Raw genomic sequence first — 19,141 nt, 5'->3', positions numbered from 1 at the left:
CAATCTGAGCGTGTGGGCGGGCGATTGGGTGCCCGCAAGGGTCTAATCTGATGGGTAACAGTGACAGGTGGTGATAGGGGGTGATTGATGGGTGATTGATGGGTAATTAGTGGGTGTTTAGAGGAGAGAATAGATGTAAACGATGGATTTGGGAGGTGATCTGATGTCGGATCTGCGGGCGATCTATTGGTGTGGGTGGGTGATCAGATTGCCCGCAAGGGGCAGGTTAGGGGCTGATTGATGGGTGGCAGTGACAGGGGGTGATTGACGGGTGATTGACGGGTGATTGACAGGTGATCAGGGGGGATAGATGCATACAGTACACAGGGGGGGGGAGGGTCTGGGGGGGTCTGGGGAGAATCTTAGGGGTGGGGGGTGATCAGGAGGGAGCAGGGGGCAGTTTAGGGACTAAAAAAAAAAATAGCGTTGACAGATAGTGACAGGGAGTGATTGATGGGTGATTAGGGGGGTGATTGTGTGCAAATGGTGGTCTGGGGGGTGGGCAGGGGGGGGTCTGAGGGGTACTGTGGGCGATCAGGGGGCAGGGGGGGGCAGATCAGTGTGTTTGGGTGCAGACTAGGGTGGCTGCAGCCTGCCCTGGTGGTCCCTCGGACACTGGGACCACCAGGGCAGGAGGCAGCCTGTATAATACACTTTGTAAACATTACAAAGCGTATTATACGCTTCCTATCCGGGGATCGTCGGGTTAACAACCCGCCGGCGCTTCCGATTGGCCGGCGGGTTGACGTCGCGGGTGGGCGGAGCCTATTGCCGGTGGATGCGCGCGCATCCCAGCGCGCGATCCCCGGCTAGAGAGCGCCCCAGGACCTGACGCCAATCTGCGTTACATGGTCCTGGGGCTGCCACTTTGCCGCCGCCAATATGAAGTAGGCGGTCGGCAAGTGGTTAAAGTGACAGCACAATTTTTCTGAAGTGTGTGTTTAAAGACTGCGTTTCATTTTTGACTATTGGGGTGTATATTATGTGTCTGTAAACTCTTACCTATGACTTTGATGACATCAGTTAGAGAGTTAAGCCAAAGGATCCCAGTTCCTGCAGCATGAGCCCAGATTTCATCAAGATTTGCAGCAAAAGCACTACCCCAGACTCCTGCAAAGAGAATATGGAGATGAAAAGGATATAAAAAAAACAGCTGCATAATTGATGGTGCAGCAACAACAGTAATATTTACAGGTCTGGATTTCTGGAAAGACCACAAAAGCCCAAGCCTTGGGCTGCTGACAAGGAAGGAAGAGGGATTTCTGCATACAGAAGGGGAGGCTGAAAATGCAAGAGGAGAGCTGCAGCAGCCCAAGTAAGCTGTGCATGAAAGAGGGGCACTGCTGGACATGGGTGTTACACATGGAAGAGGAGGCTGCACACGGAATAAGAGAGGGGCTGATGGACACAAATGGGGAGCCAAAAGAAACACAGAAACAAGAAAGCTGGTCCAGGGGTGGAAAATGTAGCAAAATGCCCTTGGATATCATTTACCTGTAGAGTAGCACACATTAAAACAGATATCTTGAGCTGGAGGAAGACAAATCCCCTACTAAGATGTGGCTAGTTCTGTCCCACAAAGTAACTGGATGAACTCCCTAGGTTTTACCACACTGTCCTTCTGTGATTATAAATGTAGATATCAGTACTAAATTTTATATTAGGAAGTGTCTCTCAGTAGAACATTTCTTGTTCCTGTGTACTGTGCTGTTACTGGATCTGAAGGTATGCTACTGTACTGATCAGACACCCGCCCTCTCATCCCTGCTCACAACTGATAACCTTGCTGTGTGCTGGGATGACAGGACTGGTGCCCAATCGGGACTGTACTGCGGTGTCCCAACTTGCTGGCCACCTCTACCTCCTCTTAAACTTCCTCTAGGGCTTATTTTCGGGGTAGGGCTTATATTTCAAGCATGCACAAAATTCCAGCTAGGGCTTATTTTCAGGGTAGGTCTTATTCTCAAGGAAAGAGGGTAGATGTAAAACGAAAATATCCAGTTACATTTTTCATCATTTCTAGCTTGATATCACTATTTCCTGCGGGAAGTGCATTTCAGATACAGTTTCAGTGGGATTCTGGGATTTTGTCTGAAGATCTACAGGAATTTCTAGTAAACAATGGTTTTAGCCCACCGTCAGATACTTACTGGAGGCGTTCAAGATCAGCGGAGACATTTTTAGGTGTATGCATAGCTTCAAGGGTTTTTATACATGTCAGACCTTCCACCTACATAAGTTAAAAGCTCACATTTGCAGAAATAAATAATGGCCAGTTGATTTTCCACAGACCACATGGATCCTGGTCAAGTGGCCTGTGTGCTTGTTTGCAAATGCTTTCAGTTTATCCTTGTGGGTTGCTTTCTTTCCTTATCTATATGTATGCAACAGCAGTTAAATCCATTGCTCTTCTGAGAGGCCCATGCTATCCAGGTACAACAGAGAGCAGAAAGGTTTTCTGACCTGCTGTTTCAGCAATTGCGGAAGCTGTAGATTGGTGTCAGAGAGCCTAACTATGCAAACAGCTGCAGCATGAAAAGGATTTAATAAAAAAAAACAAAAAACAAAATGTAGTAAAGGGCTACTGGATGTCAGCCCATTCATATCAAGGCTGAACAGTCTTAATCCTACTGACCGAAGAAACATTACCCAGTCCAAATACAGAATTTCACACTACTGACCACTGGTCCATTTCTGGTACTCCTACACTGAAAGCAGTAATCTGTGTGAACAGATACTGTTGTGTAAACTAGCCCTAGCAGGGAGCTAAGACAGTACAACATACTTAAATACTAGCTAACTAACTTATTTCCAGATACTATCCTACACGCAATTTCCGCTCTACTAACAATATTCTCCAGTCTTCCTCTCTGGTCACGTCTTCTCACTCCCGCTTACAAGACTTCTCTCCTTCCTCCTCTGGAACACTCTCCCTCAACACATCTGCCACTCACCCACACTTACTCTTTTTAGGCACAATCTGAAAACTCAACTCTTCAGGCAAGTATACTCTCCTACCTAGGACACTTAGCCCACTGACCACCACTTCTACCACTCCATACACAGCTTCCCTTTACCTACTGTCCTATACCTTAAATCTTTAGACTGTAAGGCCTTTTGGCCAGGGCTCTCTTCCCCTTTTTGTCTCTCAATGCTGTGTAATGTGTGTGCAAACCTCCCTTCCCTGTGTAAAAATCTATAGTTGGTTTGTTCACTGCATCAGCGGTAATCCACCCTTGTCTTGTATTAACTGTTGTATTGTTTATTTTTTATTGTTATACCCTGTATGCTTTCGTACAGCACCATGAAAGATGCTGGCACTATATAAATCAGTAATAATAATTCTAGCAATGAGTTTCAACTGGAAGAATGGAAAAGGTCATGAATTGTGTCCAAGTATTAAACTTTCTCTAGACACAAGCATAAGGCTTTATACAGTCTGTGAAACAGAGTAATGCAGAGTATACACTCATAACACCCCATATGGGCAGGATAAGGGACCCAGAATCTCGCATTTTAGTCAGTTGCTGGCTACCAACCACAGAACTTTAGAACAAATCTGTGAAGCAGTACTGCTACATGCTCTATCTTTCCCACATATACAGTATGAATCCATGTAGATTTACAGTCCTTACCCTGCAGGAAAGAAATTTTAGGTTCTGTTCTCCTGGTAATTAAATGCCCCATAAAGAACTCACTGCCAAAATCTTCAGTGCGAATGAATGCTCCATATTTACGAATTCCAATTTCATGTGGTGTAAATTCACACCATTCTGGAAAAAAAAAACAACAGATCAAAATGACTAAAATATATCACCAGGCATAGGGTCTAACAATACCACCTAAAACAGCCTCTCCTTTTCACCCCAGAGGTGTCCCTATTTAATGTGGGGAGGATTACAACTGCTTTGAGAAGCTTAAAGAGGAACTTCAGCCTAAGCAAACAAAGTCATTAAGTTACATTACTTATGTTAATTAAAATAGATAGGTACCGGTAATATAATCTCTTACCCACCCTGTTTTAAAAGAACAGGCAAATGTTTGAATTCATGAGGGCAGCCATCTTTTTGGTTGAAAGGAGGGGACAGGGAGCATGAGACACAGTTCCAACTGTCCTGTGTGCTGATCACCCCTCCAAGTTGCTAGGCAACGTGAATAACATCATAGGAAATCCCATCATGCTTTGCACAGCATCAGGGGAAAAAAGCCCAGGCAGTTTTCTTTGATGGGTGGAGCTTAACTAAAAATGCAGCTAAAAATTATGCTTTGGTAAAAAAAACAAAGTTCTGATGCTCTGAAACTGTTAAAGAAACACCAAGCCCATTCAGTTCTGCTGAGTAGAGTTTTAGTCCGGAGGTTCACTTTAAGTGAGGAAACTAAAGTGAACACTAAAGTGGTTAATAAGCACTATTTGCACAGTTAGAAGTCACATCTGGACATGTATAAATGGCCATACCTGAATGACCTGCACCTAACCAACCACTGAACCAAGCAGTGAACAAGCAACATTTCACAGGTATTAACGTCTTGGTAGTAACATCTCAAGTTGTTTCTGTATTTTACCCCTAGTATTTCCTTGTCTCACCTGCAAAGTCTCCTCCACTGATGTTAAGTCGAACATTGACTCCTGCATAGATGGGATACGGATTCTGACCCCTTTCCACACACTCCTGCTGTTGTGAAAGTCTGGCTGGATTATCCTAGAATATGATGAAGAAATTAAATGCTTATTGCCATACCTTTCTCCACTGGGGAGAGTTCCTCTGGCTTCCTGTTTAGGTCACTAGGTTTATTTTGACAGAAAGTGAGTAAAAACATTGTCAATGAGCAGTTCCGCATGCCAAGAAAGTGAGAGCATAAATAGATTACTTCCATGGCCCTTCTTACTTTCTTTTACAATAGTTGTGATGAGTGCTGGAAAGGAGGACCTGTAATATTCTATATTAAAGCGAACCTTAGATGAAAATAAACTGATGCGATAAACAATTGTATTTATCCTCCTACTCCTAAAAATGCTATCCCATGGTTTTATTTTATATTTAAACATTAACAAAGTAGATTGAATGTTTTGTTGTCTCTGCTCAGTGGCAGCCTATTAAGTGTCTCTAGATGAAAATACATGAGCTATTGACCTTTTTCTATCTCCCTGTGCTCGCAGAAGTTGTATTCTGCCAGGAAAACTTTTGTGGCTGTAATTTGCGTAACAGAGATGTTTACTATATTTCCAACAAGCTACCGAGAAGACAGAAGCTGTCACTTCCATTCCTAAAAATTAACTCTTTCAGGCAGCAAAATAAAACAAATAAGGGCTGGTTTACATTTGAAGCACAAACCGGGAATTTAAACTTAGCATTTTTACCATGATTTGCGATTCCCGTTCAATAGAACGAGAATCACAATGCAATCGCCCCCAAAGAGCTGCATGCAGCGCATTTGCAGTGAGAATGCATCAGTAGGGATACATTAGCAGCAGCGTTTTGCTGATCATCAGCCATCAGCAAAATGCTACCAAAACGCCCAGGGTGAACCAGCCTTAAAATAGCCTGGTTATAAACCATATTTACAGCTTTAGCTACCTCCTCCATTAATACAGCTACCAAAGAGAGAGGTTACAGGATTACTAATGACTAGTTTAGGACTCCTATGCGGTTGTTCAGTTGTGGCCTTGTGTCCTCTGGCCTTTGTTTTCATGGATGAGGTGCCCCAGCTGACCAGCTACACTGTTGGTGGAGCTGCCCTGTTGTCTCTGATTTTTGGTCCCTCTCCGTTACTCTTGCCTCAGATGTGTTAGGGATACATGTTCCACCAGATCCCTGGGCTGCATTATTCCATAGACCCCTTCCTAATCTGACTAAGTATCAGAAGAAGTTACTGGCAGATTTCCATAAGTAACTGGAGGCATGTTCAGCAGAGCCATTTTTTACCATAACTTGTGCCAATGAAGACCAAGCATAGAGCAGGTGTGTACAAGCTGGAGTATATTGCTAAACACCTGTTATTTGGAATGCATGATTAACTAGAGACATCTAGTAAAATAACTGGCCAAATTCTGTGAAGTACTGCCAATTTATAACACAATCCAGGAGCTTGCCAGCAGGGGAATTCACCACTCCCTATGGCATAGGCAATCCAACAGATGGAAGCTAAACCAGATTTTGCCTAATTATAATAGCTTTATTGCATACATAGGTTAAACAAAGAATGACATTTCAGGCCCTCAGCCATTCCTCAAATGCATGAAACACAACAATTAGGCACACAAAAAATGCACACCCTACAAAGTAGGAAACGTTCCACACTTGATTTGCATACATAGTAAGAGCAGCAATTAATACTCCATTGTTCAAAACACAGCACATCAAAATCAATCTTTCTATGTAAAATATAGAAAGATTTATCAATCTTTCTTTGTAAAATATAGACTTTTTTGGGCCCTATGCAATTGAAAAACCATGGCAAGTTCTAAAACCAGATGCAATTCTCCGTTACCACTCTACACAATTGCAGGTCTCACCAGTTGTTTCAGCTTTGCCAAGTGTATCATTATTGGGCATGCCTAGGCCCACTTCCGCCTGACATATCTCTCACTTATTTCAAGCGGTGGTGTAAGGATTCATCATTGCAGGAAGGTATAATCTCATTTTAAATGGCCTTATTGTGGCTTGTCCTTAGCAAAACATGAACCTAATCTTGGAAAAATGGAACGGTGCACAACTCGGCTCGCATCTACCTGGATTCCAAGTGAAAAGACTCAAAGTTAGAGCTTGCACCCAAACTTGCACGTGTTCACTGTTTCATGATATATAAGCTCTTACTAGCTATGGTAGAGGATCATAAGCCTCAATTTACCAGAAAAAAAACAAACAAAAAAAAACACACATATCCAGGCACAACGCCTCTATTTAGGACATTAAATAAGTTATTAAGGAAAGGGAGGTGCTGAAGGGGGTGTGGCCAGAAAATTAGCAAAAATCAGTAATCCTTCACACACTCGTGTGCAAATCTTCAAACACATGCATTCACAGATTCACTCATCCAGGCACCACTGTTATCCCTACAGCTAAGTTAAAAGTCGGAGTCTTAATTTACCAGAACTTGAACCCCCTAGGTTGAACTTGCAGGGCTTATTCTACCCTATGTTTTTGTACATTTTTGAAAGGTTATTTCTTATGATGCCAAGTCCTTTTGTACTTCTTACTCTGCTACATAGAATATCTGTTGGGTGCTATTCTTTGAGATGTGTACTTGTCCTGTGATGGTTATTTTCGCTTGTATGTGAATTTTAATGTGCCTTGTGTTCTGAACTCAAATTCAGCCCCCTGCGTGGGAATTCTAGTTGCACATTTTGTGTTGTGCATTTTTATGTGTTATCAATAATAATCTTTTGAAACTAAAATTAGATGCAATAAAGTTTTCACTTGGCAGGATGGAACAAACTTGCTTGGAGATAAAATCGTTCTCTCACTATGCAACTGCAGTTTACATGCCTCTGAGGAGCATTCTCATTTTCTAGTTTTGAGGATTAAGTGGGGAGCCCTAGCAGGAAGATTGAAGTTGCTTTTTGCCTCGGTTCCTGTTTCATACTGTAGTGAAAGTGGCAGGCTGAGGCAGGCAATAACGACGATACAATGGCCCCCAACTGGCAAGTGATCCGTCAGATGGTTCAACTTGATTAAGCGAAGGCCGATACCTGTGTGCATACCACGTGCCCCTTGCGCCACATGATGTCACGTCTGCACCACTCCACCTACCCGTATAGCAATAGAACCCATTGTCATCTGTACAGCTGACTGTGTTTGTATAGCCCCGGCTCAGCAATGTCACACAAGGGGTCAGATCCCGTTCCCCTGTGGGTGACACCAGTCACGCATGTGTATGGCCTTTAGAGTGATCCAAAGACCTCCTGGAATACATTCTACTTTTAAATATCTAGTAGGCAGGGCTAACTACTGTATATTCCTGCGTATAAGACTACTTTTTAACCCTTGAAAATCTTCTGAAAAGTTGGGGGTCGTCTTATACGCTGGGTGTCATTGATGCCGGGTGGTACGCCCTATCCTGTTCCCGCCTCTCAGATCTCGCTGCTGAGGGAGCGCAATCTATTCTTCCATACCGCTCTTAAGGAGAGTTGACCAAAGCAACAAGTCAATTGACTATATACTGTTATATACTGGGTAACCCATACAGTACAGCACCAGTATCTGTTCATACACAGCACCAGTACATGATTTTTGTATTTTTATTTTAATTTGGTGTGCGTTGGAAGAGGGATAGTCTTATACGGCGAGTATATCCTAAACTCTATATTTTAACTGGAAAAGTTGGGGGGTCATCTTATACGCCCAGTCGTCTTATACGCCGGAATATACGGTATCTATCCATGAAGGGCTGTTTCTGGCCATTCAGGCCAGAAACCTATTCGGGCAAGGCACTTGTGAATAGGCAGATTGAAGCCTACAATACAGTAATTCGTTTTGTAGGCCCCAATAACAAATTGTTACGGTATGTTATATGTTATAAGCAGAAATTATGTGTTCCGTTTCCCAAAAAGTAGTCTATAAAGGATGCGCAAATTATCACCAAGTTAGATGCACCTCACCAGGGCCGGATTACCGACCAGGCAACAAAAGCAGTTGCTTGGGGCCCCATTCAGAGTCAAAGGGGCCCCATCAGCACATAAACCAGCCCTCGCCATCCTGTCAGCGGTGGCTGGATGGTATAATGGTTAAAGGGACTCTGAGCAGTGCAGTAACTATGGAAACATGCATATCATTTGAAAGCTCTCTTTCTCCTCTTTCCAATGATATATAAACGGCTGCCCTATGCCTTTTAGTTTTTGCTATTTTCGCGATCGAAATCGCGGCCACAGGACGACTTTTCTCCAAAGTCGGCAGCTCGATTCAGCACAATGCAACGAAATATAAGGAACCCAGGGGGATATAATTACAAACATCATGCTGGTAGGTGTGAGGATGTAATTAATTAGTTGTGGGTATGCTTAAAGGCATACCCACAGACACTGCTCGGAGTCCCTTTAAGGGCTCTGCCTCTGACACAGGAGACCAGGGTTCGAATCTCGGCTCTGCCTGTTCAGTAAGCCAGCACCTATTCAGTAGGAGACCTTAGGCAAGTCTCTCTAACACTGCTACTGCCTATAGGGCGCGTCCTAATGGCTGCAGCTCTGGCGCTTTGAGTCCGCCAGGAGAAAAGCGGGATATAATGTTATTTGTCTTGTCTAATGATGCTGTGCGCTGCTGATTGTCTTCAGATCCAGACTCTCCTCCTAGGTCCCCCTCCTGCTACTGTGCGCTCTGCCGCTGCCCACTCCACCCTCCCTTCCCACAGAGAACCACAGCTGCAGCAAGAATGATAGCAGCAGATGGCAAACGCTCACTCACCTATCCATGATCCAAGCGATAGAGATCCCGTCTCATCTGTCTCTCCTACAGTGCAGCCGCTCACGATGAACTTCCTGATTCTCAGATCAGACAGGAAGTAGGAAGTAGTAATAGTAGTAGTAACAGAGCGGCAGCACTCTAGAGTAGACAGATGGGCCCCGGATGACGGGACCTCTATTGCTTGGATCGCAATAGGTGAATGTGAGTCATCTGGTGCGGTCATTCTCCCCTGCTGCGGCTGCCTTCTCTGCTGGACTATCATATTCACTGGGATGGAGGCTGCATGGTGGCTGTCTAGTTTGGGAGGAAATCGGTTGTTCAGTGGTGGGGGTGGTTATGTAATTCTGTCTGGGGAACGGCTTCCGGTTTGGCGGTGTCCAGAGCTTTCTGCTAGTGCCAGGCTGGAGATGCAGGAGGAAAGTGCTGCTGCTGTGATATCTGGCGCCCTCTTCACAAGGGTGCCCCAGCCCCTGAGTGCAAATGTCCCAGCCATTCATCTCTCACTCTGCAGTTTGCCGCTGCTATTCCCTGCATTGTGCACCCACAGAGGAAAGCGGGCTGTTGCCCATTGCAACCAGTAGCTCGGCTGCCCCGGTGTGTGCGGCATGTTGCTGTGCAGCTGCATCTTCTGATTCTATTAAGACATGATGGGGGGCCCAAATCAGTTACTTTGCTTAGGGCCCCATTTAGCCTTAATCCGGCTCTGCACCTCACCAGCCCAAACTTACTGTACCCACATAACAAATCCTCCCTATAAAAGATAATTACACTGGCTTTGTACCGCCTGGATCTTTAGAAGAAAGAGTTGCAACTATTAGTACAGACCAAATCAAAACAATTTTTAACTAGCATAAGAATTGCATAATACTATCACAGATAAAAACATTTTATTTCGTAAGCTGGAAAGAGGATGATCTTTACTCAAAATAAAGTGTTTTGCAATACTATGCGGATCTGCAGAAATTATTTTAAACATAGGACCTTTTCAAAGGGGATTTCTATTCCATTCTGTCACTATAACAAAAAAAGAGCTGTGACCTAAATACCTTTGCTCCAATCCGATGATGATCATTACTGGTCCAATCAGTCTTGTGATAAAACTACTCATTTCTACAGATCAGTTAAGAGAATATCACATTTCATACCTTTTGATGAAGAAAATATTCTAAAACAAGACCCCACAAATCGCTGAAGTTGACTTTATGTCCATCCTTCTCCATGGCCACCAATTCCTTTGTGCAGTGCTTGATACGCTCAGCTGAAAATGCTCCAGATTTGCTTGTTGTAACACACCCTCTTGCCTTGCTAACTGGACGTCGGAGATCCGTCTGCGACCAATCAGGATTTTCATAAAGTGTGGACATGCACCTGGAGAAACATATGATCTACTTAGAACTGTACTACATGTGAAAAACTATTTCACAAGCTTGAGGCAGCCTTCCACACACAAGGCAACACAATGTTTATAAGATCATACCACGTTGATCCAGACACTCCAGAAAGGTAAGTGATGCAGTCCAGAAGTTTCAGATCTTGTAGACCTAACAGACTACCATAGAATGAGACCATTGCTCGAGTTCCACCCCCAGAGCCCAGGACTGCAACTACGGGGACCTAGGAATCAAAATGTTTTGTTAGCACAATAAGATTGAGTATATAACATTATATGGAATAAAATCTTGACAATGTATCTACAGCACTTGGGTCAGTCATTAAGCTGGCTGCAATATCAAAACAGGAAGCCAGCTAGTGCAGGGGTCTTGCATCTGCATGTATAGGTGTATTGTATTGTATTGTTGTAGGCGTATTGTATTATATTGTTGTAGGCATATTGAATTGTATTGTTGCAGACAAATACAGCTATAAAACGTTTAAAATGCAGCACCAAAATGAACACTTATAATTTACACTAAAATACATATATAAACCCCCCAAACTTCAAGCTGTTTCATGAATGACTGAATTTGTGCCATCTTTTTGACGTTGTGCATGGTCCGATGGTAACGTATTGCTAGATAGAGGGTGTGCGCAAATGGACCGATTTGCTGGACGTGTGATGGAAGCAGGCACTTGCCAATCCAGGCTAGGTAAAAGGGCCCACCTCAAACAATGTGGCTAGTTTTCTCCATGTTCTGGAGCCCTGTAAACAGCCTCAAATGATGTGATAACTAGCACAAAACAATCTTGTTGCCGGCAGATGTCTTGCCCCTGTCAACGGGTGGTGAAATAATGTACAGCAAGCTCAATTAAATGTCATGTGAAATCGTTCACTTGTGCCCACGACTATTTTTTTTTTGCAATTGATTGTTGAACTTTGAATACGTGGCGGCACAGTGTTATGGCTGCAGCTGATGGTACTCAATACATGCTTCCCTTGCAGTGTGTGCTGGGACTTATCTATCTTATCTAAATCTGTTTAACCACTTCAAATCCAAACTTATGGAAAGGCGCACTTTTGATGCTTTAGATATCAGCCATAACTTTATCCCTACTCACAACACTTGAATGATTTAGATATCGGTTTTTCAAGACAAACTGGGCTTTCATTGGGGGTATTTTGTCCCAAGAATAAATGTTTGAGGACGCCATCAAGCCAGGACCCAGATTTTCGGCATAGCAGGGCTGTCTGCAGAGTGGTAATTGGAGGCTCGGGCTGCAGGAAGGTCGCAGGAACCAGGCGAGGTGAGACAGGCTGCTCTTTTTGCCAGCAATCTGGCCACGGAGGGGGAGAGATGAAGGATCGCTGCAGATAGATACTGCAGTGATCGTTCATCCGAGAGAGGCTAATTTGGCTGAAAGGGAACATGTTCCCTTTTACCAATTAGTACTACAGCTGAATGTGCCGGTGGGCGCGCACAGGAGTGCGCCTGATCGTGCACAGCTGTGAAAAAGCACAAAATTGTATATCTACGTCCTACTGAATAGGTCCTGGCTTACTGAATAGGAAGAGCCGAGCCTGGAACCCTGGTCTTGTATGTAGAAGTTTCTATGTCTATGTTCCTCACACTTGTCCCCGCAACTCCCCACGGTGCATGTTTTGCAGGCAACCTCACCAATGCCCAAGTGTGGTAATTAGTGTCTAATGTCTCATCTAGGTGGATTCCAAGTAGCTGAGATACTAATTACCCCACCTCTACATAGGTGAGGTTGCCTGCAAAACATGCAACGTGGGGAGTCACAGGGACAGGTTTGAGAAATACTGCCTTAACCATTACACTATCCAGCCACATAGTTAAGCTGAATTGACATGTAAAAAAAAATGATTATTTCACTCAACCTCCTGAACACTGGGGTCTTCATTGAGCTTCAGGACTTCTTTAAGGGACTTTAACACAACTTTCTTCCTTTTCTCTAGAAAACTTCTTTCTCCATTTGAAAGGTCAAAGCCAAGACGGATGTCAAGTTCCTCTGGATTGCTAGAAGATATGAGGCAAATTATGCTTCAGTTGCACATAATGAGATGGTAACAAATATAACTATATTATTATAACTACTATTTTATATTAACAGGTGCTCATAATAATGTGAATCTGAAGTGTTTGAGGCCATTTGCTTGAAAGCAGGACACAGCAGGCTGTTACTTACACAGCTACTTTGTATGTTTTCTATTGATTAATAAACTTTGGACAGTAAAACCTTGGATTGAGAGTAACTTTATTTAAGAGCGCTTTGCAAGAGAAGAAAAATGTTACCACAATTTAGACTCAATAAGCAAGCAACATTTTGCCCAGAAAGTAAATATGCGTCACTTCATCACAACTGAGCCAATGGTTCTTATCCTTTTAAAGCTGCAGGATTGTACCTAATCTGAGTGTATGGACTATATAATGTCACATTTCCGTGAAAAAAATCTTCGAAAGTGAGCAAACGCAAACTACACAAGAAAAGGTCAGGGTGAGCCAACAGATAGCAATGATTCTGTTAGTTATAGTGAAAGTATTTTTTACTTTATACAATACAGTACTTTGTTTTTTCTATAAAGGTTTTTTAGACTGTATCATCTGTGTTTCCATTAACCACCCTGGCGTTCTATTAAGATCGCCAGGGCGGCTGCATGAGGGTTTTTTTTAAATAAAAAAAAAACTATTTCATGCAGCCAACTGAAAGTTGGCTGCATGAAAGCCCACTAGATAGCGCTCCGGAGGCGTTCTTCTGATCGCCTCCAGCGGCCAAAAGTAACACGGAAGGCCGCAATGAGCAGCCTTCCGTGTTTGGCTTCTCCTGTCGCCATGGCGACGAGCGGAGTGACGTCATGGACGTCAGCCGACGTCCTGACGTCAGCCGCCTCCGATCCAGTAGAGATGGGAAGTTCGGATCTTTTCAATGATCCGGATGATTCGAATCGGATCATTGAAGAGATCCGGATCTTTGATCCGAATCTCGGATCATTTTACTACCGGGGGTGAAATGAACAGCAGGACAGGTCTTTCCCTGCTGTGGACAGGAGAAGGGGAGGTGGGTGGACACACAGAGAAGGGGAGAAGATGGACAGAGGGCAGGGAGTGGACAGAGGAGGGACGAGCAGAGAGCAGAAATGTTTGTTTGCACACAATACCCACATGCTGCAATCATGCTTTACATGTATTTCACCTATATGTTCATCTGTGTACTTTGAAAGCAAACGTCGCAGTGAAAGAAAGCATTCCCAGAAGTGAAGTGCAGCTGTTTAGTGCCGAGTGCAGGAGGATCATATTGCCTTTCAATCACAGTGCCTGCAAAGTTACTGAGCTGTGCTGAGCTGAGCCAAAAGCTTCCAATGTGTTCACTGTGCACAACTACGGAACAGACAGCCTGTAATGAGCAGCACGTTATGGCCAGTATGTGTGCTCTACACATATCTGGCTGTGGCACCCATGTCCCCTCTCTCTCCTCTACCTGTGGCTGCAAAGCTGGCTCCCCTCCAACTCAGCGATCCATCCCTGCTCTGCTTCCAGGACCCCGCTGCCCGCTGAGAGGGGGCGTGTCGCTCCTTGCCCCGCCCCTTTTTCGATCCGAATCACTCATTTTGATGATTCGGATGATTCGACTCACAAAATAGATTCGGATCAAAGATCCGAATCGTTCATGATCCGGACAACACTACGATCCAGCCCTTAGCGCTGGCCTGCGCAGGGCTCAGGCGGCTGGGGGGACCTCGGCGATCGGGCAGCACACGCGGCTGGCAAAGTGCCGGCTGCGTGTGCTGCTCTTTATTTCATCAAAATCGGCCCAGCAGGGCCTGAGCGGCACCCTCTGGCGGTAATGGACGAGCTGAGCTCGTCCATACCGCTAAGGTGGTTAATCCTTATGGGGACATTTGCTTTGATATAAGAGTGCTTTGGATTACAAGCCACTGTACTTGATAAGTGTGGCGCCGACCATCTGAAACTGCTCCATATTCATGTGAATCAACTGTGCAATGTACCCACTGCACACTGGGACCAGTTTTGAGGGATGACAATATCCTTCCAGTGTGTTTTGTTTTTTTTGAAGGAACTGTAACATTTTGAGGAAACCAAGACAAACAAGGGGAAATACAGAATGGTGACAGTGTCCTTAATGGAAACTGAATCCAGGATTCTTGATTTGCAAAGCAAGAGCGCTAACCACCTAGCCACACCACGCTGTCCTTACGACAATACAATAAACAACAGATAAATGTATCTCCTTTCACCAATTTATGTTCAACTTACAGATCCCTCTTGGGGAGGCCTTTCACTATTGCCAAATTCAACCTTTTTTTGTGTCTCAATTTGCCTCCCCACCAACTAGTGATCCTACCGACTATGAAAATGTATATTTTGGTTTTACTAGAAGAAAGATAATCATCTCTGTTTAATATCATTTGCTGGTGAATATACATTGTGAGGAGAAGTTGCCTTAAATAAGAGCCTGGGAACAGGAGTTTGGCCTGCAACTTGCTATAAAGTAGTGTAGTCCTGTTGGAAGTCTGCTGCAGGGGTTGTTAAATGTAATATTCTTAAATACTCCCCTGTCAAATTACTGTTCTGTTGGTACTATACCCCAGCTAGACTGCACAAATTTTACCCTGCAGTTTCTCCAAATTGCTATAGGGGTTGTGGCGACATGGGTTCCCTTGTCCATATATTCTGGGAATGTCCAGTGACGTCAACATTCTGGGCCTCTTGGTGTGCTTTGTTTGAAGAAGTTTTTAAAGGGATACTTAAGTCAAAAATAATGATTTTTACTCACCTGGGGCATCCCTCAGCCCCCTGAAGCTGTATGGTGCCCTCGCAGCCTCGCTCTGATCCCCCTGTCCCCCCCCGGCGGCTACTTCCGGGTTCAGCGACAGCCGCTGACAGGCTGGGAACGCGAGTGGTTCTCCGTGTTCCCAGCCACTATATCACCCTCTATGCTGCTATAGCGTATAACATATACGCTATAGTAGCATAGACGGTGATATAGTGGCTGGGAACGCGGAGAATCACTCGCGTTCCCAGCCTGTCAGCGGCTGTCGCCGAACCCGGAAGTAGCCGCCGGCAGGGAGAGGAGGATCGAGTCGAGGCTGCGAGGGCACCATACAGCTTCAGGGGGCTGAGGGATGCCCCAGTTGAGTAAAAATCATTTTTTATTTTTGACTTAATTATCCAGTTAAGGTCCCAATTCCTTTAACTGCCTCCCAGGCCCTCCTTTACCTCCCTAATGATGCTGTGCCAGGTGTTTTCCAAATTATGTATAAGTACTTACTGTTACTGGTGTATTGCCTTTGAATGGAAAGCGGCTAACCAATATATCTGTCTTATTAAGAACATGAAGGATCTAATTATGTTACCCCTATTCAATTCACTTTTTCTCCATATTTTCTCCTAAGTGATATTTTCACACTTTACCAATAAAATGCCTTTCAAGCCACCAGAAAGCAAGAAAATAATTATTAATAATAATAATAATGTTGTCAGCACTAGGAGAAAATGTGACTGGCATATGGGTTATATATGCTATAATTGAAAACCTTGGTGCATATGCAATTACATTTTTCTCCTAAGTTAACTCCTAGGTGATATTTTCACACCTTAATAATAAAATGCCAAAAATAATTTTGGCAATGCCTTTTCACCTACTTTTTGTTACTTTTTCAATTGCAGAGTACTGTAAAATTATTTTAAATAAAAGAGGAAAAATGAATTAAGGATCTTGGCTCCTTATTTGATTAACTTTTTCTCCTGAGTTTTGTGCTATGATATCATTTTTCATCTTTTGTTTACAATTACTCTTCAACACTTTGCATTGGAAAAAGTACTATCGAAATTATTTTGAGAATCTTCTTGCTTGCTGGTGGCTTAAAAAGCATTTTACTGACAATGTGTAAAAATATCACCTAGGAGAAAACTCAGGAGGAAAAGTGAATTGAATAAATTCCCTGGACCGTCATAATGCTATCTGGGAAGAGTGGATTGCCCATAAGGGTTTGTGACCCTTCCGTGTTGAGTTTCTCTTGCCTGGATCACGAACTACGTACTGAGTACTGTTCAACACTACGCAATCTTGTTTCATATGTGGATTATGTGTTATGTATATGATGACATGGCTGCATGCTTTGTTCTTATGCTGTATGTTTTTGAGTTGTATTTTAATTTCTTGTGAAAGCAAGGGGAATTCCGCTTCTACCTCGGCCGATAGGACAGTGCTAGAATCAGTCGACTGGAACCCAGGAAGACAGAAAAAAAAAGAAATAAGTTCAACACAATGTCTTTAGCAACAATGAATTCCAACGTAACCACTTGAGGACTGTAGGCTTACACCCCCTAGTGACCAGGCTATTTTTTACAATTTAGGCCACTGCAGCTTTAAGGGCTCGCTGCAGGGCCGTACAACTCAGCACACAAGCAATCCCCCCCCCCCCCCCCCTTTTCTGCCTACCAACAGAGCTTTCTGTTGGTCAGCTCTGATCGCTGCAGGGATGTTTATTTGTATTTATTTGGGTTTTTTTTAACAATAAATGTATGTTTTTTTTTACATTTCCAGCCCTCCCTCCCTCTGCCAGCCAATTACCGTGATTGGCTGTCACAGGCATCATATGGCCAGGTAGCTGACATGATTCGGACACAAAGGTCCTTAATCGTAGGACCTGTGTTTTCTAAACATGTCAGCTACCTGGCTGTACGGCTTTTACCTGATTTATTAAAGTTGCAATTGATCATTGCTACAGACATTGTGCTGAACTTCATTCTTTCTTCTTTTATTTTCTTGTTGGCTCTGTGCTGTAATGTTGTAATATTTGTATATACCATTAGTTTTGACTCAATAAACTTTTGGCTAATAAAAAAAACACAATAGGTAAGCTGACAGACCAAATATTCAGTGCTAGTAGTGGTGCTGAGTGCATGTGCAGTGCATTTAGCCAAACAAATATATGTGGTGTCTTTATTAAAACGTTATCACATATCACAACACATAATTTCCATCGCTACACAGGTTGCACTTGCTTTCTCATGGAGAACATTCTTGGAGCTTAAAGTGGATCCGAGATAAACTTTTACTCATTGCATCATTGTGTTCCTTTCCTATTGTTTATAGGGCATTTCTCAAGCCAAATACTTTTTGTTTTAATACTCTAATTCCCTATAAACTAAACAAGCCACGCCCACAGGTTTTCAGAGAGCCAAGGCATTTTCAGACAGTAGCAAGGGCTCATGGGAGCTCAGTCTGGGCAGGAGGAGGGGGAGGTATTACTAGTCAGAGATTTCAGAGGCAAAGGGGAGGAGGGATTAGGTTTTTTCACAGGCCGAGTGCTCAAGATGCAGATAAGCCTGCCTCTGTGTAATGTTTACAAACAACATGGCTGCTGTCGTATCACAGGAAGAAATAATCATATTCTATTAAAGCTGTTTGCAGCTAGATTTGCTGTGTAAACTATCTAAACTTTAGATAAGATATATAGACAAGTTACTTGTTATAGTTAGTTTTTCATCTGGGGTCCGCTTTAAACTCCGCACAACACAATTTCACTGTTACTTTCTCAGTGATACAGTGGGTCTGCTTCTTGTATTTAGCAGATTACCTGTTATTTGTTAATAAAGTTTTTAAATAATTGCAAAAATTAAACTAACCTTACTTCTTTTCTCATGCTCACATGAACAACTTGATCCTAGAAAAACAAAATGTACATATTTATACGTGTTAAATGGAATCTGAAGTGAAAATAAACTTATGATATAATGATTTGTGTGTGTAGTACAGCTAAGTAATCAAACATTAGGAGCAGAGACAAAAGTCTAATATTGTTTCCAGTACAGGAACAGTTAAAGAGAACCCAAGGTGGGTTCTGACAATGCTATGCGCATACAGAGGCTGGGTCTGCTTATATTGCCCAGCCTCTGTTGCTATCTCAATCCCCCCTAAGTTCCCCCTGCACTCTGCTATGCCCTCATAAATCACAGTCGCGCTGCCGACACGCAGCGTGTCGCAGCGGGCTGTGTTTACCTATGTAGTGTCACTCTCGCCGCTCCCCCCGCCTTCTGCATAGCTCCGGTCCCCGCCCGCGTCCCTTTCCTCCCCGCTGATTGGAAGGCAGGACGCAGGCGGGGACCGGAGCTATGCAGGAGGCGGGGGGAGCGGCGAGAGTGACACTACATAGGTAAACACAGCCCGCTGCGTGTCGACGACGCAGCTGTGATTTATAAGGGCATAGCAGAGCGCAGGGGGAACTTAGGGGGGATTGAGATAGCAACAGAGGCTGGGCAATATAAGCAGACCCAGCCTCTGTATGCGGATATCATTCTTAGAAACCACCCCGGGTTCTC

General features: G+C 43.8%; 1 protein-coding gene across 1 annotated transcript in view; it reads right to left on the bottom strand.

The window, feature by feature from the left end:
- The window catches only part of LOC137531726 (cytosolic phospholipase A2 zeta-like), a 106,106-nt gene that overhangs the window by 23,178 nt on the left and 63,787 nt on the right, over positions 1-19,141 (bottom strand). The window contains 7 exon segments of the mRNA XM_068251684.1: positions 1,003-1,110; positions 3,636-3,773; positions 4,586-4,700; positions 10,544-10,766; positions 10,876-11,012; positions 12,676-12,814; positions 18,449-18,486. Of these exon segments, the coding sequence (XP_068107785.1) occupies positions 1,003-1,110; positions 3,636-3,773; positions 4,586-4,700; positions 10,544-10,766; positions 10,876-11,012; positions 12,676-12,814; positions 18,449-18,486 (898 nt within the window).

The sequence above is a fragment of the Hyperolius riggenbachi genome, chromosome 9 (genome assembly GCF_040937935.1).
Source record: "Hyperolius riggenbachi isolate aHypRig1 chromosome 9, aHypRig1.pri, whole genome shotgun sequence".
Classification (NCBI taxonomy): Eukaryota; Metazoa; Chordata; class Amphibia; order Anura; family Hyperoliidae; genus Hyperolius; species Hyperolius riggenbachi.
Note: the sequence above shows the minus strand (reverse complement) of the source record. Positions and strands in the feature narration are given on the sequence as shown.